General features: G+C 38.6%; 1 protein-coding gene across 2 annotated transcripts in view; it reads right to left on the bottom strand.

The window, feature by feature from the left end:
• Positions 1-9,038: 9,038 nt before the first annotated feature.
• TGFB2 (transforming growth factor beta 2) overlaps positions 9,039-21,878 on the bottom strand; it is a 203,536-nt gene continuing 190,696 nt past the window's right edge. For both annotated transcript variants that reach the window (XM_077485780.1, XM_077485781.1), the window contains exons 5-7: positions 20,911-21,088; positions 17,956-18,109; positions 9,039-11,698 (exon numbers count right to left, since the gene is read on the bottom strand). In XM_077485780.1, the coding sequence (XP_077341906.1) occupies positions 11,540-11,698; positions 17,956-18,109; positions 20,911-21,088 (491 nt within the window). In that variant the 3' untranslated portion in view covers positions 9,039-11,539. The remainder of the gene's footprint in view (positions 11,699-17,955; positions 18,110-20,910; positions 21,089-21,878) is intronic.

The raw sequence follows: 21,878 nt of genomic DNA, 5'->3' as shown, positions 1-21,878 counted from the left end.
ACAGAATAGAGCTATTTGTGTAGGAGCTGTGGTCCATAAAGTCTTAAATGAAACTTAATCAGTCTTCTGGCCATAAAAATGTGAGTTCACATAGGGATCCTTTTAACATTACTCCACAAACCAATGCTAAAAACATGTTTAGTCAACTGCAAAGCAAGCTTGGCGGTTTGAGATTCTGTTTTTATTGTTAATGTTTTATCTTCTTCCTATCCAAAGCTGGAAGGAATGTTGACATAATTGCACTCGCGGGAGTAGACCAAGGACTTGTGATTGAGTTTAGAGGATGGCCATTATTGTAACCATGCTTTATGACCGTTCCTTTGCCAGCCATAAAACCTTTGTTATATGTAATGTTAATTCTAATAAAAATATGTTTTAACATCCTTGGTTCCACACTGTCTATGTAAATGCCAAATCTAGTTAACCTTTTCAATGACAGTTGGCAATTTTTTTCTTGGGGGTTATAGGGTAGGAATAGAATATAGCAAGACCAGTGTTATGTTTGTGATAACAGTGAATTATTTGAAAGAAAAGCAAGTCATGATAGTTCCAAAATGTTGTTTTGTAGAATAAACATGTGACCAGATTTGCATTTGTTAATGCTTACCTCTGATACCTCGCTTCCACTGAAAGGCTGTCCTTAAATCTGTAGATGGGAAGTCACCTATTCAGTATTCTGCTGCTGGAATACAACACTACTTACTGTATGTTGCCAAAGCTACAACAGCATATTATAGCACACATTGCACCCACTGTGCCCACTTCATTCTATAATGGAAATAGTTAATTTGGATCAGCTTAGTTTAAACAAACTATTTAAATAAATGATGGCAACCACTTCCCACCCGCCATACAGCACATTGACGGGTGGAAAGTGGTTGTGTTATCCTGACTGGGTGTCATACGACATCCAGCAGGATAAGCCGCTAGCGTGCACCCACGGTGTGGTGTATCAGTCTGACACTGCATGTCCGATCCTGGTAAAAGCCTATCATGTAGGCTCATTTCCATGTGAAGAGCCTTGTCCAATCACAGCTCATTACATGGTAACCAGGAAGTGCTATATATAGGGCACGAGTAGAGGAGAGCCGACCGGCTGCTCTTCTGACAGGGGTGGGTCTGCGCTGAAAATCAGCGCTTTTATTATCAGTGCAGACCCATCAAGGGTGCCCACTAGAGCCCACCAGAGACCACCAGGGGTGCCAATCTCTGCCCATTAAGCCCCATACACACTATCAGATTTTCTGCTGAGTTTTTCCTTCAGATTTACCAAAACCATATAATATGAGGACAAACCTTAGGAGTTTCAATGTGTATGCAATCAGGCAGGCCCTTCTACTACATGGTTTTGGTAAATCTGAAGGAAAAACTCAGCAGATAATCTGATAGTGTGTATGGGGCTTTAGAAATGCCAATCTGTGCCCATCAGTGATGCCTGTCAGTGCCTCCTAATCAGTGCTGTTGATCAGTGCCACCTCTAAGTACCCACCAGTGCCGCCTATAAATGCCCATTAATGCTGTCTATCAGTACCACCTATGAGTGCCCATCAGGGCTGCATATCAGTGCCACCTATCTGTGCCCATCAGTGCTGCATATAAGTGCCTCATCATCAGTGCTCATCAGTGCCACCTCAGCAGTGCCCATCAGTGCTGCCTCATCAGTGAAGGAGAAAACTTACTTATTTACAAAGTTTTATAACAGAAACTAAGAAAATATTTTTTATTTGTAGCACAAAAAATAAAAAACCCAGTGGTGATCAAGTACCACCAAAAGATTTGTAGGAAAAAAAATGATAAAAAGTTTGTGAGGGTACAGTGTTACAGCATGACCGCGCAATTGCCATTCAAATTTGCGACAGCGTTGAAACCTGAAAATTGGCCTGGGCAGGAAAGGGGTGAAAGTGCCCTGTATTGAAATGGTTAACGCTGGAATTCTACATTAGGTGGTCTTTCTCTGCGCTCTCTCCAAGTCTATAATATACTTTCTTTAAATGGCTGGCCAATACTGAACTGCATGTTTTTTAGCTGATCTTGATAGAAGCATCTTTTTAAAAAAAACAATATCATTATTTTGCATTTTTATATAATATTGTATTGATTGTTCCCTTTTTTTTTATAGGGAATGTAACAATCTTTCACTCTTCTTGTGTTGCAAGACATCTTACAAGTCAATGATAACATTTGCAGTGTGTCCCTCTGGTTGCTAGAAGCACAGGGTTCCATATGGGAACTCTCACTGTCTATTCTTCCTTTAGAAGGTTACCTTGACTACTACTGATAAATAAGCGCATAGGCATGCTAAATCATGACACAAGCCTTTGACTTTCCAAGCAGTCTGTATCTTTTTCAGATGTTCGCAACTTTTCCAAATCAATAAAGGCAACCAAATTTTGTACAACATTGACATTTACTTAGTATTCATTATATGCACTGCCTGACCCTGCGTTCTCTAACTGAAGTTAATGACAAAACCCAGAGTAGTTCCTGCAATATGGATTTTATTATGTCAATGTCCAGATGTTTAATAGAAATTACAGATATTACAGAGCTTTATATTCTCCAAAGAGAGCACTGGAGTACAGCGCACTCATTAAAAATTTCACTGTGATCTGTTTGGGGCTAACAAGCACACAAGGCCTGTGAGAGAAAGAACTGTACAAATTAGATGGAATTAAATCTTTCCTGTATCATCTCAGTTAAAGGTGCAACCCCATCAAAATTTACAATTAAAGCAGAACTCCAGGTAAGCAGGCAAATACATGTATATGTTTACAACTACCAGCCACCTTATTTGCTTCAAGCTGCTTTTGCATTCCCTAGACCAGCCTCTCTCAACCTTTTCAACACAGTGGAACCCTTGAAATAGTTCTCTGGTCTCGAGGAATCCCTGCTAAAAATTAGGACTCTACAACTCATGATACATTAGTGTGATGGTCAGTGAGAAGAATGGTTCTTACACTTGTGATCATTGGGAAGAATTACTTCCTTACAGATAGCTAAAAAGATCAATAGTGTCAATGGGAAGTTATCTGAGAGGCAGAAATTGCCCAATGCTGAAGGAACCGCTAGCAACCTCTGGAGGAACCCTAGGGTTCCACAGAACCCTGGTTGAGAATCACTGCCCTAGTCCTACAGTATATGGGCAAGAGAAGCAGTTCCTAACAATGAATAAAGGTTCACTGACATTTTATACACTGTGTTTGGCTGTAGTTCCTCAAGGGAGATAAGGATATACTGTACATATCTGAACATATTAACACTCTCTAACCTTTTCCCTGCACTCTCCATCCCCATGTCCTTCTGTTTGCCCTTCCACAATCCATCCTTACTGCCTTTTCTCTCTTAATCCTACAAATCCCAGCCTTCTTCCTTCTTATTATCTCTCTTCCACATTCTGGTCTCACGATCCCCAACATGGTACTCTTGCTTACTCCTGCACCTCCCTCTCCACAATTTGACCTATGACATTAAGAAGTCTATTTTTTTTACCATGCCTACGAGTCACTGCAACTCTGGGGCACCCTTTAGCTCAGAGGAAACTGTCCCTGCCATGGATGGTAAGTTGGTTGTCTTTGTACCCTGGGCTAAAAATTCATAGTCATCCCCTGGTGGTTATGATGCTGATTCATTATCTGAGTAGGCTGGAGGTCAAGAGGTGACATAGGAAGCTGCAGAGCTCAATAAGAAATTGAGTGCGCCACCAGGTTTGTTCTACAGCTTGCAAAGATGTGCAAATGAAATGACTGGCTGAGATTTAACTGTGTTCTGCTTTAAATGTACATTATACATTTAAATATGTTTTCAACGTCTTGCCAACTTTGCCTACTCTTTTGTGAGATCCCTAGCAAGATTGTAGTCTTGTTTGTCTATGTTTATAGAAAGTGAGGGTGCAAAGGATGCTTTAGCCTTTCTTAATGCATATGATGCTTTTCTTGTCTCTCTGGTCACATACTGTATACAGATATGCCCATGGAGTGTCTGCTGCAAAAGGATTACTTTCTTATATTGAAGTACATATTATTAAGTTGCATTAAACAAACATCTCATACAGTTTGGGGAATGCCTTTTTGTATTCCAATATGACTGTGCCCCTGTGCACAAAACCCAGTTCCATAAAGACGCAGTTTTACAAGTCTGGTCTAGAGCAGGGTTTCTCAGCCAGAGTTCCATAGAACCCTAGGGTTCCTCCAGAAGTTGCTAAGGGTTCCTTGAACGATGAGCAAGTCATGCCTCAGATAAGTTCCTACTGACACCACTGATACTTTTAGTTATGTGTAAGGGGGTTATTATTGCTGCCAATGACCATAAGTTTAATGAGCATTCTTCCCACTGATCACATTCATGATTTGTAGATATAGCCATTTTTAACAGGGGTTCCCCGAGACTGAGAAGTTATTTCAAAGATTCCTCTGTGTTGAAAAGGTTAAATAAGGGTGGTCTAGAGGGAATCAAGAGGCCTGCATGGAGCCCTGAATTAAACCCTACTGTGCACCTTTGGGATAAATTGGAATGCCTATGGTGCACTACAACATCAATACTCTTTGGGCTAAATGGGCACAAATTCCTCCAGAAATACCCCGATATCTTCTGAAAAGCCTTCACAGAAGAGCGGAGAATGTTATAGTCACAAAGCAAGGGCCAACTCCATATTAATGTCAAGGATTATAGGTGTGATGGCCAAAGGTCAACAAACTCATGGCCATATAGTGTGGTAAAAAACATATCCTAACTAAACAAAATGTGAAAAAAAATTCAAGACGAAACATAACTGTACAACTCAAATAATTTATTACCACTACAGCACCACGAACAACAGACATACATTGTGTTAAAATATGGATTAATCAGTAAAAAAAAAAAAAAATAATACAACAGAATTAATTTTACATTTATTTACTCCTACACGGTCTATACAGGTGTAATGTTGAAAAAGCCAAGTATGGATCTGTAAATTTATGTCATCAGATTTTCCCATAACAATACATAAAAAAGAAACTAAGAAAATGAACGTAAAAACATGGAAATTCGGAAGAGGTAAGAAAAACAATGGTTTGGAAACAATGCAGTTTTGATAAATTCTATGCAACTCACATTTAACTGCATCTGCCACAAGGTAATGGTTTTGACATGCAATGTAAAGTTGTCTTTTGCTATCTAGGATACCACCAGTAATTATCTGCCCATTAGTAATTTGCTTCCCTTATATCATCTCTTTATTTTAAATTGCCTGGAAACTTTTTGTAAAATTCTGTTTATGTAAAAAGAAAAAAAAAATACACAGCTTTAAAATACACCTTCATAGGTTACTTTTATTTATCACTTTTTTGTGGTGCTATAAAATATTTGTAAAATATTGCCATTTCATTGAAATTGATGGAATATTACATATACACTGCACCCTACTAGCAAACAAAAATACAAATACAATAAAATGACTTAAAAGTTGTTCTTGTTCATATTTATAATTATTTACATACATAGTTGTGAAGCATTCAGGTTTTTGTTCATTTGGAAAAAATACTGTAGGCTCTTTAAGATATATGTAAAAAAAAGATTATGTCTTGTAAAATCTGATGGTTAATTTGTTAAAACAAAATCTGGAAAAAAAAAAGAGAAGATTTTGTGTGTTCAAAAATTGCAAGTATTATGGGTAATATATCACAAACCAAGATATTTATTTTAGCTTTGTGTTCCTTCAAATTGATGTACTTTGGGATTTATATACACTGTACGAGAAAATTGCATTGTAAACATTTTCTGGCTGTCTTGTAGCAAACCACACAGAATGCATGCATACCAACATTTTATTTCAGAGGAGCTTATAGTATGGGGACTGTGTTGGGACAGAGTGAAGTTTTGACAATGGTTACACAGTTTGACTTTTATGGTTTCAAAGCCCGCCACTCACTATTATACTGATATGTCTGGTCCCAGTAGGGAAGTATCTATATGTAGAAAAAGTTTTCATATTGGAGGGCCAATATAATGTATCTGGTCTATTTTCCACCAATTGGTTGACCATGCTCTAGTGAACACAATATACCAACTTTCAGTTCCACATCTGTCACGGAATCTAAAATATTAACTGGAAGCACTGATGCCCAGTATCAAAGCTGTATAGTAGGATATCTACCTAAAGCAGTAAAAGCTCAAGGACAATTACTTTTGAATAGGGGAGCAGACAGTACAACTACTTTATATGCTGATATGTTGGGGCCCAATGAGAAGATGAACAGGATCTGTTAACGGTACTTTGGGGCACCAGTGGTTGAGTGTCTGTTGGTTGTTTGCTCAGGTCACCAGTGGTGGTGTGTTTAATTTATCCTGGTTGCCATCTTATCACATTTTTGAAGGAAACAGTTCCATCACAAATCTCTAAATGCAATTGTTTCATGTTACAAACACTAAATGACCGTGATAATTTATATTCAGTTCTAGTAGTTGATTTACATACTATGTATCACCCCCAAGAGAGTGTTTTTTTCCTAAGCAAATATACAGGCACATGGGTAACCAGATTACTTTTTTTACTATCAGATATTGACAAAAATCTTCAGTATACTACAGTATCTGGTTTTTATACTTTCTTAAAATTCAGCACTGAGAAATTAGGATGTCCTTTTACTTGTTTGGACTGCAAATATGTTGCATTGAGTCCATAGAGATTAAAATCATGAAGCAAACCTATACATATTTAAATGAATTCACAAGGGTATTGTAGGGTTCAGACTTCATTAATTTGTGAAAGAGTAAAGACAATTTAAATTCTGTAAATGTTTTTGCCATCCATGTACCATTGGGTAGATAATCCTACTTTTTGTCTATAGACACGACAGCAGGTGAACAAGCTTGTCAATATTCCTTTTGCACACGTTTGAAATGGTGGGTGCTGCAGTGATTACCAATTGGGTCCTGAAAAATCAAGCAAGTGTACATATTTGCCAGCACACCATGGATCGACAACTTCCATCCAAAGGTTTATTTTATTAAAAGAGATCACATCACAGAAATAAGTGCAACGTTTCGGAGCCACACAGGGCCCCTTCATCAGGCATGAGCCCTGCATGACTCCAAAATGTTGCACTTATTTCTGTGATGTGATCTCTTTCAATAAAAGAAACCTTTGGATGGAAGTTATTGATTCATGGTGTGCTGGCGAATATGTACACTAGCAAGTGAACAAGATCTTGTCACTGGAACAAGCATCCCAATTGTAAGACTTCCCCTCTATTCCCATAACAACTCCATGTTTTGGATTGTCCCCATTTTCAGTTCTAGAGACAATAGTCACCAGCACAAATAGAGAAGTGAATCTCTGCAGCGGGGAGACACAGCAACAGTACAGATATCGATGACTCCTGAAGGTCAGTGGAGTCCATTTAAAATCAAGGTATTTATTAACTTGACTTGTTTTTAAATCTTTAGATATTTCTTTGGATTTAAAAGGAGGACTTGAAACCTTTGGCCGTGGAGGGCAAACGCAACCAATGTTCATGGTAAGGACAAATTTCTGTGGGCTAAAGAATGTGTACAATGCAAATAACCAAAGTAACTTATTGGATTAGTAGGCATGATGAAAGGTGGGTATTCCTAAAAGAAATGGCTTATTATGAGACACTTTTTATATCTTTCAGCATCACTTTCCCTTACAACTCTCAGCATTCTGTCACATCTCAGAGCTGCAAAACAAGTAGATGCTGTCAGACTTGATGATCACAGGTCTAAATGGGAGGCAGGTAGCTATAAAAATTGCAGCATGTATCACTGACTGCAGGTCAGGGCTAACAGCTCAACATATTTTATTAATATTGGCCCAGGCGGCAAGTGCCCCTCTGCCCCCCAGCCTAGTTCTCCCCTGAGTGGACTGTAAAATCTTAGATATCGTATGGCACATCAATGAGAAAGATGCAAATACTAAAAAATATTTGCAGTGCAAGTCATTGAACAGAATTCAACTTATACTGGCCTAGTACAAAAAAAAATATCTGAGGGCTTCCAAAGAATACTTTGTAATTTGGTACATATTACACATGGGGGGAAATTTACTAAAACTGGTGCAGCTGTGCAATATTAGAAAATCTACCCCATGATGTACAGAGTTATTTCTACGTTTCTAACAAAGGTCTACAGAACTGTTTCCAAACAAAAGTTGAGGCTACAACTCCTCTATTGTAATACTATCGGTACAGTTACATATACCTGGAACAAACATAGCATAGCTATACAGCATCATAGTAAAGGTCTGTTGATTAGACCGGTACATATTAAATATTTCACTAGTTTACTAAATGAAATTTACAATAACAAACAAATGCCTCATACAATCAGAGATTTTTGCATTAACATATTATGTTTTTTTATGTAGACTGTAACGTATGGTGATTACTGATTTAGTTTATTTTTTTATTATGTACAGAAAAATTACAGATGTGCTTTTTATACTAGAAAGGCAATATATACACCAAACATATCACTTAAATAGACAAAGACCTCCTAACAGGCCTGTATAAAGTCAAGGTTGGCAACTGCCTTGATATGCTCGAACTGCACTGCCTAATCTCAAGGCATGGCCTAAATTTCAATTTCCATGGCCTCCTATAACCTATGTCCCACCCACTTAAAAATACCTGAAAGGCCAACTCCTCTGATTTTATATAAGCGCAAAGGCGCATTTATTTGTAAATAATATGTATTAACTATATTATATAAGCTTTTGTACTGTTGGTCAGGCTTCGTTGTTGGAGGAACCATAGACATCTATGGTCCTCTAACAATGAAAGCTGCATTGCATTTAAAGAATGCAGCAATATCGAAAAATGCTCTGACATACCTCAAGCATCATTGTGTTCTGATATGTATACATGATTCCCAAATGCAAGAAGATTTTTGTTTAGGTTTCCCACTAACACAGGCAACTCCTACATTTGAACATGCATCATTGAGAGCATCAAAAATTACAAGAACCCATTCCAAAGGCTCAATATAGGTAATTAATACTATTTAAGGAGTTAAAGCTTATGTAAACACTTTTTTTTGCATTCTCAACCTGGTGATCCTGCCAGCAACACACTTCCTGTGCAAGGGTGGCAATGCTAATTCATCCTACTGCATCTATGGAGACACAGAATTGTCCCCCCAGGATGTTCCCCTGATTTGGACTTCAAATACATTCCTCTCTTCTTCATAATATAGAGAAAACAGTTTCTGAAGTCCTAGGAGATAGCTGGGAATAACTGATATGAGTGCAGCACAGGCTGAGAGCATGGAAGTTATAAGCTGGTTTCTGGCATAGGTATTTTTTGCACTTTTCAAACAGATTTAACAAAACACTCTCAAATGAATATTTAACAGATAAAAATGGTTCAAATGAGAAATGCATACTTAGATTTTACATACCCTTTAATGATTTCATTTTTTTCTGCTTAATAAACATTATGAAAAAAATAAATTTTGAGGTGTAAAGCCTGTTTTTGTAGGGAAAAATGGGCAGTGGTCAAAAGGATGCAGATTTTTTTATTTGTATTTTTTTTAAAGAAAAGGTAAGGTGGGCCTTGACAAAAACAACAAGACTTGTGGAGGAAGTATGTAAATATTGCCCATTCTTGAGGCAGTTCCGACTGGTCAAGTGCCAGAAAGAAAGAATAACAAAAATGAAATAAAAAAGTTCCCCTTAAATGTCCATGTACCTTAGTTGTGCAGTATCAATGTGATCCCAAAAAACAAAAATGTGTATTCATTTCTTAACACATGCAGAGGTGTTTAACTTAGAGTAAACAAATATTTCCAATGAAAATGTATTTGCCAAGGAAAAGTATGAACCTTGCTTTGTTGCTAACCATCTTGAGATGCCTCAAGTTGATAGGGTAGCTGAAACTATAAATGTCTTCTGAAAAGCATAGTAAGGACTGAGCCAATGCATATGAACATATAACATACCCCATCATGAGCCATCTTTCTTACTAGTTCCCAGTAAATGGATATTTCCAATGAAAATGTATTTGCCAAAGAAAAGTATGAACCTTGCTTTGTTGCTAACCATCTTGAGATGCCTCAAGTTAATAGGGTAGCTGAAACTATACATGTCTTCTGAAAAGCATAGTAAGGACTGAACCAATGCATATGAACATATAACATACCCCATCATGAGCCATCTTTCTTACTAGTTCTCAGTAACTGTTTATAAATAGCTTCCCCCAAAGTGTACTGATAGCCATTTATTTATTTCAGCATAGATGAGAGCTCAAGTCTTCAACTGTGAGCTGCATTCTTTTAGTCTATCAAACAGCTTCATCAACTGCATATAGGCAACAAGTATTTTTAAATTTGAAGAGCACCCAAAACGAGTAACTTTGTAATGGTTAAGCACCAGTGGTTTCAGTCATCTCCTGTGTTTGTTTCTATAATAACTGCAGACCAGACAAGAAGTCCAGTCCCTCCATATGGATTTTCAATGCACCTAGAATGCTTTACCTGTGGTTATAAATATGGAACCTTGCAGGCAAAACAACTGTTCTGCACGTGGCCAAAATGAGTCTATAGCTCAGGGCCAGAGTCAGAATCTCAGAGGAGCATCTCCCCACCAGTGGCCCCCAATGTTTAAAGAAATCAGTGGGAGAGAGAATACCACCACTGTCTATGCTAAACAGCTTTGTTAGAGCTACACTTAAAATGGTGCACGAATCTCAAAAGTACATCTGTAAGCTAATAACATTTAATATCATCAATTATTTGATTTGAACTATTTGTTTGGTCTTTGTTTCAGCGCATAATTCATGGCAAAATAATAAATAAGATCAACAGCAAAATAATGGTGTTCTAAGCGGTTGGTGGACTGACTACTAGGCAGGTCAAGTAAGAGCAGATGCAATAACTGCACTTAAAGGGATATTCCTGTTTTCATTTTCTTTCACATAATGACACTAATAAATTCTTCCAGTGTTTATTTTTTTAAATAAATGTCTCTCTCTGTTATTCGCCATTGCTCAAAAAAATTGAGACATTCTTTTCTGTAATTGTGTCTTCACTGTGAGGCTTTTTCCCTCTTTGTTTTGTGCTGATGTCATTTGCACACAATAGAATATCGAAAGTAAAGCCGGATATGAAACAGACGTGGAAGAAGACCAACATATTTCACGCTATAGCTGTGCATACAACAAAGTACCAGAGAAGGAGAATGATTTTAACGAGAAACAAGTTAATTTTTGTGAAGAGACAAGGGCTCATTCTGCCAGTCACTGAGATCAATTTTTTTTTGTTGGCCCAAATCTCCCACTATCACACAGGAACATTAACCAGCAAGGGAGAGGGGGCAATGCTCCTCTCCGAGGATCTATAATTGAGTCACTACAAAACCCTTAATGAAACCTTCAATGTTTTGAATTTTCTGCCAGTTATAAAAAAATTCAAAAAATTCACACTAGTACCGTTTTTTCCCCCCTTTTTTTACATGATAACACTGATTGAACAAGCCCTATTTGTACATTTTTTTTAAATGTTTTTGATTTTTTTCCCCACTAAAACATACGCTGTATTGTCGGGTCTAGCTACATTTACATGATTTTACAATCATATTTGAGAGCTGTTCGATTTTCGGTGTTTTCCCAACAAAGTACAATATGGTTAAAGATTCTAAGTCTTGAGATACGCAGCATGGAGAAGCAGAGGCTTCTGGGTTAATGGTGTTGTACAGGCCGAGAACCTATAGGGGAAAAAAATGAGAACTGTTAAAATGGAATTTAAAGAAACAAACCACATGAACTGTAACATATATAATTTCATTGTGGAAGGAGTGGGGAAGAATGAAAATACCCGGCAAGCAGTTATGAGCTGAGTTTGTTCTGCAGAACCCGTGGGAAGCTGTCACATGATCACGCCCCACCTGGCCAATCAGCTGTGCCTGAAATGGCCACATGACCATATTGGGTCAATGACATTGACCTTCACAAAGAAACCATATAACTTATACAAAAAATGTATTCAAAGGTCACACCAACATTTAAAACCAATAAGAGTGGCTACACCAAAAATGGAGCAGTACAGTTACACATCATAAAATATAGATGGATTGAAGTCATTCAGCAATTGTGTCCTGACATGTTTCGCCTGATGGGACTTTCTTGGGGGATATTTGTTGAAAGACAAAGTCGATATATAACTGCGCACAGATGAGAAGCCAATAATGACTGGATTGGAAGGATGGGCACTGGGCTATGCTCGAATGGCTGGCCAAAATGGCCCAAAAGGCCAATGCCAGGGCCAGTAGATCGCAATGAGCAAAATTTGAAAAAGGGGGGGGCCAGGGGTGCCGCAATATTTTGTAACACAATCGTGTCTTAGATCGAATGGTAAGGTGAACGTGATATCCCCCTCCAGTAGGCCCTGGAGAGGGATGTCACATTCACCTTACCATTCGATCTAACACAATTGTGTTACAAAATTATGCAGCACCCCTTTTTCAAATTTTGCCCCAGCGGGCGAAACATGTCAGGACACAATTGCTGAAAGACTTTAATCCATCTATATTTTATGATGTGTAACTGTACTGCGCCATTTTTGGTATAGCCACTGTTATTGGTTTTAAATGTCTTTGAATACATTTTTTTGTATAAGTTATATGGTTTCTTTGTGTATTTGGCACCCGAAAAGTCCCACTAAACTACTTCCTGAAATCTCAATGAATTTAATCAATTTTGTAATAAAGCTGTAAAATAACAAAATGTGGAGAAGTGTGATGCACTATTACACTTCCTCCTCTCCTAGTCCACAATGAGAACAAGAAACAATTCTCATACAATCAGTTAATTAAAGTTTTTAGCCTACAAAATTTGTGGCATGATCTATGGGTATTTTTTTGCCCTTATCAAACAGATATCATAAAACACTTTCAATGCTATATTTAACTGACAAAAAGGGAGTAAATAACAGGAGTATATTGTAAAGCTGGCCATAAATGGATCAAATCTCATCTGGTTCAGCAGGAAAACCTTTGATCGACTTCAGTACAATCAGCCTGTTGGATATTTTGCATGCAATTACTTCTGGCAGCTATAGCTGCCAGCAGTAATCATTGTGTTCTGCCGACAGGGAAGGCTCCCCACCGGCAGAACATAATAGCACTGTAGGAGGGATACCTATATCAACACTGGCTGTTTTGATGAGGGAATCAAGCAATTTTCTTTCTTGCAACCACACCACATAACCACATAATCTATGGCCTGCCTTAGGTTTTTACATACACTTTGAAGTGGAGCATTTCCTTTTACTTCCTGTCTCTGTGCCACCTGTCATAAGAACAGGAAGTAAGGTGAAATCTGCCCAATAGGAACAAAGACATGAATTAAAACCTGACAGATGTTCTAACCTTTCCATGTCCTATCCTAAGCAAAAAAAAAAATATATACACACACACACATATATATATATATATATATATATATATAAGATTTTCTTTTTTTAAATTTAAGGATAGTGTATATATATATATATATATATATATATATATATATATATATATATATATATAAAAAAATTTTTGTTTACAAACGTTTTTTTTATTATAGATAAGGTCAAAGTACAAAAAGAAGGATAGTATATTTTCAAGGTAGAATTTCTCTGTATTACATAAATTTATAAAATAAGCAATAAAACATGAATACATAGCTATATTGCCAGTTATAAGGCATACATACATAAAAATTAGTTTTGGTAATATTATATTATTAATTATATTATAATATTATTAATATATTTGGTAGTATTGGTAAAGAACAATATTTGAGTGAGATGGAATTTGATAAGCTATTTATAAAACAAATGTTATTTCGGCTGCTGCATATAGTGAATAGGTGACCCAGTGGCGGTGCTTATGGATTAATAAGGATATTATTAATAGGTTAGTAAAACACAAAATGACCTTTTCCTGCTGATTCAATTGACTATTTAAGACTGGAACAGAAGTTCTGTTCATCCCGGCCACAGTGGCTATATTATACAGTGCTTGCACAAGCATCTCATGCACAGTAAATGCCCAACAGATATTTCTGACGGGTTAGTATCTGGAGAAACTGTTACTTCTGCTCAACAATTACTCACTTTTCTGTAAAGCTGTCCTTGCAAATAAGAAAGCCCTGCATGTAACTAGTTAAAGTATATGTAATCCTTTAATCTGCTTTTTGGCATGTAATTTTCTTAGGGAAATCATTTTTTATTTTTTTTTGCAAATCCTGTTGTAACATTTCCTACCTGGAGATCCTGCCAGTAAAATCATTTCCTGTTACAGGCTGACAGCACTAAGCCACTGCCTCTTAAGCACTATTTATTTTTAATCAATATTATTACTTTTTAACAGTACATTTTTAAGTTATGCAATTGTTGATAAAGTATGGTGCACTGGGTATTGTTACTATCCACTTGGGTGGGCGGGGCCATATGGATGACAGGGACTGGCAGCTCCTCCACCTCTCACACTTATACTTCTGGGTCATTTTCCCTAGTTAATCTTCACACTCAGCCGACTAATCAGATAACCTGAAAAAGGAGCGTGTCCCCGAAACATGTAGTGTTTCCAGTCGGTGATGTGTGACTCTCTTTGCTCCCTTGGCATCAGCAGTTCCTAATTGGCTCCAGCAGCAGGGTTTACCCATACTCTTCAGATCCATTTGGCTGACTTCCGCCATGCTGTGACATCACTTCTGGGCTTCCTACACAGTGCGAGCGGCCGCTGTATACTGGCCCCAACAGTTCCTGCGCCTGTAGTTTGGTTGCCCCTTCATCGGACCCCTGGCCTTGCGGTCCTGGATGGGCTGCCCATCAGCGGTGCTCCTGTGTTCTTTGTCCAACGGCTGTGTGCTGGGTTTCCCTAAGCCCTTGTGTTATCCATGTGGCTCCGGCCTCCAGGTACTGTCAGTTTTTTAATCCAACTCTCTGCATGACCATCAATTGACTGCTGTATGCCTTGGTGAACATGTTATTATTTTTTTAACAATAATAAAAAAGTTTTTACTTTGCCTCTGAGGGTCCTATTTATGTCTGCTGATCAGCGCTGTTCACCCCTTTGATTATATCTTCTGTCCTCATTTGTTTATGAGTTTTGGACAGCAGCGGTCAAAGCTACATTTAATTTTTACTTTTGACTTTTTACTTGGCCTCTGGTCTGTGCGCCTGCATTTTTGTTTTTAGTATTATACTACCACATTATGCCTTTACTTTTCAGGTCATAAAAAAAAGGCAGTGGTTTACTTCCTCTTAAAGGTGAGCTGGTCTGCCTTGAGGTAGCAGATCTTCTTACGTACACGCACCCTGAATGGTTGACTGAAGTCCTCAACAGTATAAAATGTATAGTCTTATAGTGGTTCTAATAAATAATATAAAGCAAAAACCTTATATTCAAGTTATAATCTGTTATAAAGGAAAAATTGGTCTTGATAATTTGAAGAACATTTCAGTTTTGTTCGATGTCAGATAGTTTGGCAAGAAAAAGTAAGTTGGAATTTACTGGTTTCCTGCAGTAATTTGCCATAAAAAGTGATCCGATCCTCATCTAGGTCACATCAATAGATAAACACAATGGGGGTTATTTACGAAAGGCAAATCCATTTTGCACTACAAGTGCAAAGTGCACTTGAAATTGCACTGAGAGTGCACTTGGAAGTGCAGTCGTGTAAATCTGAAATGAGGGGAAGTTCTGCTGATTTTATTATCCAATCATGTGCAAGCTAAAATGCTGTTTTTTATTTACCTGCATCTGATCTACAGCGACTTTACTTCCAAGTGCACTTTCAGTGCAATTTCAAGTGCACTTTGCACTTGTAGGTTGCACTTGTAGTGCAAAGTAGATTTGCCTTTTGTAAATAACCCCCAATGTGCTTAAGCTGATAACACACAACCAATTTACCTGAGTCTAATCAAGATCAGATCCCAATTTAAGGCAAACTACTGAAGAAAATCAGTTAATGGCAAGGTGTCCACATACTTATTCTTACCAGTGTATATCTTTCTGTTACACTGATGGTAAAGGTCAGCCCACCTATTATGGCAGTGACAATGAGGTCTAACCTTGTTGAGGTTTATTTTACATATTGGGTAATAACTCAAAAATAACCTTGTAGCCTCAGCAGTGATTCTCCAAGTTGAGCTGGACTAGAGCAAGTAAATTTAGCAGAAGTCTGCAAGTAAGCCATTCCATCACACTTCACCTATACCCTAAACAACAGAATTGGGTGGACTAAACCAGTAAAATGAAATGTTTTAATCATAAAAAACTCTGCTATTACTTCTGTTACTCATAAAACCCTCCCATTTGTGACCTTGATGTTATTTTATTGCAGTGAGCTTGACTTAAAGTGGAATTTTTGTTAGAAAATAAAGTCCTGCTAGATCACTTTAGGCTGACCCCTTTTGCAGGCATAGCTATGTAAAACATTAAAAATAAGTGCTTAAACTGTTTAAAGTCCAGTAATACACTGTCTCACCATGCTCTGCACTTGCTCATTTGCTCTCCATTTTAAGGCACTAACAAATTTGTAGAGGCCAATCTACTGAGAGCCTTAAAGTGGAATTAAACCCTCTTATCCTTTACAGCCAAGGAAGCTGTTTCTGTTTGATCTGCAACTGCCATGGTGCTGCACATGTGACCGGTTATGACACCAGCCATTTGATGGTTTCACAATTTGGTTGAGGACACAAGCAAATGTGACAGTTAGCAATCCCGGCATTCCAGGAATGTAACTTTTTTTAAACTGGTAAATCAATGCGTTTGTTTCTGTATTTAATGATTTACTTCTGCTCACGGGCTCTGGGCTTTAGCAAAATGGTGGCCTCCAGCAAGAAGAAACAGGAACGATGCTGCAGGAAAATTACAGCACACCCTAATTTTGGTAGAACATTATTTTTTATCAAGTTATGGCTAAAGTTCCTATTTAACTGAATCTGGAGTCAGATTCCATCTACCAGAGCTAAGCTTTCCTCATTGCCCAGTGGCAGTACATCAGTGGCCAATGAAAGTGCTCACATTGGAAAGTGAAATCTCATGTGGGATGATGCCCTTGTCTTGTGTTGTTAGCTGAAAAGCCTATGGAATTATGTTAGGCCTAAAAGGCCTATGAATTAATGTTAAAGTGATTGTAAAGTCTATTTTTTTTAGTTAAAAATATAAAACATGTTATACTTACCTGCTCTGTGCAGTGGTTTTGAACAGAGCAGCCCAGATCCTCCTCTTCTCAGGTCCCTCTTCTGTGCTCCTGGCTCCTCCTTCCTGTTGAGTGCCCGCACAGCAAGCAGCTTGCTATGAGGGACCCCGAGCCAAGCCACAGCTCCCTGTGTCCATTCAGAGATGGAGCCACGGCCCGGCCCCGCCCCCTTCCTCTCCTCATTGGCTGACAGACTTTTATCAACAGTAGTAGGAGCCAATGGTGCAGCGCTGCTGTCTCAGCAGATGAGGGAGATCAACCAAGATACTCCTGCAACATTGCTGGATTCAGAGGGACCTCAGGTAAATATTAGGTGGGCTGAGGGGGGCTTCTGCACACAGAAGGCTTTTTATCTTAATGCATAGAATGCATTAAGATAAAAAACCTTCTGACTTTACAACCGCTTTAAGAATGAACTTCCCTTTCAACTGAGTTCATGTGATCAATGTCTCATCAGGCCATGTGATCAGAGGGATACATAAGGAAGTATTTAAGCTGCTCTTTCAGCATAAATAAAGCAGAGAAGGAACGTTAGGATGAGGGTTCAGGTACACTTTAGCTGCTGGTATACTTCATTTAACACAGTATTTGACAAAGATGGAAATGTTAATAATAAGTCGTAAACCATCTTGAAATATTAATAGTCCATCATACACCGTCTTGAATGGTTAGTAATTAGGTTATACACTCTCTTGAAATGCTGATAGTCAATTTATACACTATCTGGAAAAAGATTAATATCTTCTGAGAGGGAAACATTTGGACTCACCCTTGTGTGCTGGGTGTCGGAGCTCCAGAGATAGGGGCAGGCTCCGGCACAGAAGTTAGCATTGTACCCTTTGGGTTCATGAATCCATCTCCAGCCAAGATCCTTCTTAAAGTCAATAAACAATGGACGCAGACAGCAATTGTCTTGAACATTCCTGTCAAAAAGAGCATTAAAAGTTTCAAAAAGTGCATTTATGTATATATTTACACAGTATCTCACAAAAGTGAGTACACCCCTCACATTTTTGTAAATATTTTATTATATCTTTTCATGTGACAACACTGAAGAAATTACACTTTGCTACAATGTAAAGTAGTGAGTGTACAGCTTGTATAACAGTGTAAATTTGATGTCCCCTCAAAGTAACTCAACACACAGTCATCAATGTTTAAACCACTGGCAACAAAAGTGAGTACACCCCTAAGAGAAAATGTCCAAATTGGGCCCAATTAGGTATTTTCCCTCCCCAATGTCATGTGACTTGTTAGTTTTACAAGGTCTCAGGTGTGAATGGGGAGCAGGTGTGTTAAATTTGGTTTTACTGCTCTCACTCTCTCATACTGATCACTGGAAGTTCAACATGGCAACTCATGTCAAAGAACTCTCTGCAGATCTGAAAAAAATAATTGTTGCTATACATAAAGATGGTCTAGGCCAGTGATGGCGAACCTTGGCACTCCAGATGTTTTGGAACTACATTTCCCATGATGCTCAACCACACTGAAGAGTGCATGAGAATCATGGGAAATGTAGTTCCAAAACATCTGGGGTGCCAAGGTTCGCCATCACTGGTCTAGGCTATAAGAAGATTGCCAAGACCCTAAAACTGAGCTGCAGCATGGTGACCAAGACCATACATCAGTTTAACATGACAGGTTCCACTCACAAAAGGCCTCGCCATGGTCGACCAAAGAAGTTGAGTGCACATGCTCAGCATCATATCCAAATGTTGTCTTTGGAAAATAGACATATGAAGGGGTGGGGGGTCAGGCTGTCAGTGCTCAGACCATACTCTGCACACTGCATCAAATTGGTTCACAAGGCTGTTATCCCAGAAGGAAGATGATGCACAAGAAAACCCGCAGTTTGCTGAAAACAAGCAGACTAAGGACATGGATTACTAGAACCATGTCCTGTGGTCTGATGAGACCAAGATAAACTTATCTGGTTCAGATGGTGTCAAGCGTGTGTGGCGGCAACCAGGTGAAGAGTACAAAGACAAGTGTGTCTTGCCTACAGTCAAGCATGGTGGTGGGAGTGTCATGGTCTGGGGCTGCATAAGTGCTGTTGGCACTGGGGAGCTACAGTTCATTGAGGGAACCATGAATGCCAACATGTACTGTGACATACTGAAGCAGATCCTGATCCCCTCCCTTCAGAGACTGATAACGACCCCAAACACACCTCCAAGACGACCACTGCCTTGCCAAAGAAGCTAAGGGTAAAGGTGATGGACTGGCCAAGCATGTCTCCAGACCTAAACCCTATTGAGAATCTGTGGGGCATTGTCAAATGAAAGGTGAAAGAGCGCAAGTTCTCTAACATCCACCAGTTCCATGATGTCATCATGGAGGAGTGGAAGAGGACTCCAGTGGAAACTTGTCAAGCTCTATAAAGTGAAATACCTTTACTTTATATATTTTCTGGGTTCTGATATTTCCTTCAGCGTTGCAGCATACTGTTAAAAAACGCACACATTTAGTAGCGCGGAAATATCATTGTATTGTAAACCCGTAAAGCTCTGGTGAACTCCATGCCCAAGAGGGTTAAGGCAGTGCTGGAAAATAATGGTGGCCATACAAAATATTGACACTTTGGGCCCAATTTGGATATTTTCACTTAGGGGTGTACTCACTTTTGTTGCCAGTGGTTTAGACATTAAAGGGTGTGTGTTGAGTTATTTTGAGAGGACAGCAAATGTACACTGTTATACAAGCTGTACACTCACTACTTTACATTGTAGCAAAGTGTAATTTCTGCAGTGTTGTCACATGAAAAGAAATACAGACAGTCCCCTAGTTGCAAACATCCGACTTACAAACGACTCCTACTTACAAATGGAGGGAGACCACAGGAAGTGAGAGGAAATCTACTCGTAGGAAGGGATATTTACTCCTGTAAGTTATTGTGGGAAAATGGTACCCCCACTGATGCTTTATCACCAATCCTTTTTTCCATAACAAACCAAAACTTTGAAAAGCCAGTTGTCATTGGGACAGAAAGTGAAGTGAAAACTTCTGAACAGGGGCACAGACAGCAAAACAAACATTACAGGGGTGTTGACCCTTCCCTATACTATCCAAAAAGCTTAAACAAAGTTTTTTGGGCTGGAGCTACACTTAAAAAATGTACCTGTTCCGACTTACAGACAGATACAACTTAAGAACAACAGACCCAATCTTGTTTGTAACACAGGGACCACCTGTAATCAATTATATAAAAAAATGTGAGGGGTGTACTCACTTTTGTGAGATACTATATACGGTATACAAATTATGTTCAGTCTCTGATACTGAGAGAGATATGCAGGCTACCACAGGCTTACCTCTACTCCTAAAAATACGACTTGCCTGGCTGTCGTTCTGAGTTTGTCTACATATTTTTTCCAATTTCGCTGACTGTGTTAAAGACAACCAGTCAGCCAACTAGTAGTTTGAGAAGGAGATCATCAAAGGATGCCTCCATGTCTCTCAGTTTTGGTTAAAATACTAAAATATCAATATCTTAAATGTCAAAACTTGGCATTGTATTTCCCCAGAATACTGTTGGGGCCCCACTGGGCAATAGAGTGCTGCTATGTTCAAGCAATAATTTGAATTTTTAAGAACTTATTCCAAGCTTGGAGTGCAGTGCTTCACCATATAAATTTCGTTTTAATATTGAGTCTGTGTTAACATGGCCCAGAGAACTCATTAATCTGTACGGCTACATTATTATTATACATTATTTACTCACCTAGAACAATAAGCAGCATCTAAAGCTCGTTTCTTCCGCCGGTTCGGCTGTTGCGGCTCTTGCCTGTACGATGGCAGCAGCATTAGTAATAGATGAGGGGTCTGGCTGTTATGCTTTTTCTGACCAGGCTTCAAATTTTTGTGGTCAACGATGGGGTATAAGAAGGGGTCATCCATACCTTTTAAAAGATGTTCAGAAGATGATACATTAAATCTCTGTGTGCGTAAGCTGTAAGGTTTTAGTATAACTTGTTAAAAAATTCAAAAAGTTCTGTGTAAAAACTGAGTAATAACACTTACCTGTCCCTTACCGTTTTACCTGCACCTCTGGTCTTCCCTTTCATGTAGCGTTAAGTTGGCTGAGGAATTTTCATCATCTGACACTTCTGGATGTGCTAGATGCCTAAGTCTCCCTCTGTGCCCCGTGGTTTCATCCACAAGTCACTACATAACCACAGTTCTGCATAGACACAGTAGTAATGTAGCAGCCTACAGGTGGAACCACAGCACATAGCAAATATGACACTCAGAAAGATCAGATGCTAATTCTTCAGCCTGTGTTATTCTACAAGACGGAGAGGATCACGGCATGGGACACATAGCAGGTAAGGATTATCCTGCTTCTTTCACAGGGTGTGTTTTTCTAAATTCTTTTTTTTTTTTTATTTGCAAAGTACAGTAATCAATAGCAATAAACCACAATTCTTGTTTTTTATTCTACAGTGATCTATCACAGTAAGTCTGATTATTTATTATGGGTTGCAGTGACTATGAATCTGTTTGAGCAGCTGCCCACCTAGTGTAGTCAGTCTAGCCATAAAATGTTATTTTTGTCATAGGTGGAGTCTTGTGGGCCAATGCACATGCCGGTTTGTCATGATTTGAAATTTCAATCAATGTGATCATCTTTCCCAGGTCTCACCTATGAACTATAGAACGCTTCCACCTAATTTATGGAGATGAGGAGAG

Source organism: Lithobates pipiens, unplaced genomic scaffold, assembly GCF_037356315.1.
Source record: "Lithobates pipiens isolate NorthernLeopardFrog02 unplaced genomic scaffold, aLitPip1_a1.2 Scaffold_18, whole genome shotgun sequence".
Taxonomy (NCBI): domain Eukaryota; kingdom Metazoa; phylum Chordata; class Amphibia; order Anura; family Ranidae; genus Lithobates; species Lithobates pipiens.
Note: the sequence above shows the minus strand (reverse complement) of the source record. Positions and strands in the feature narration are given on the sequence as shown.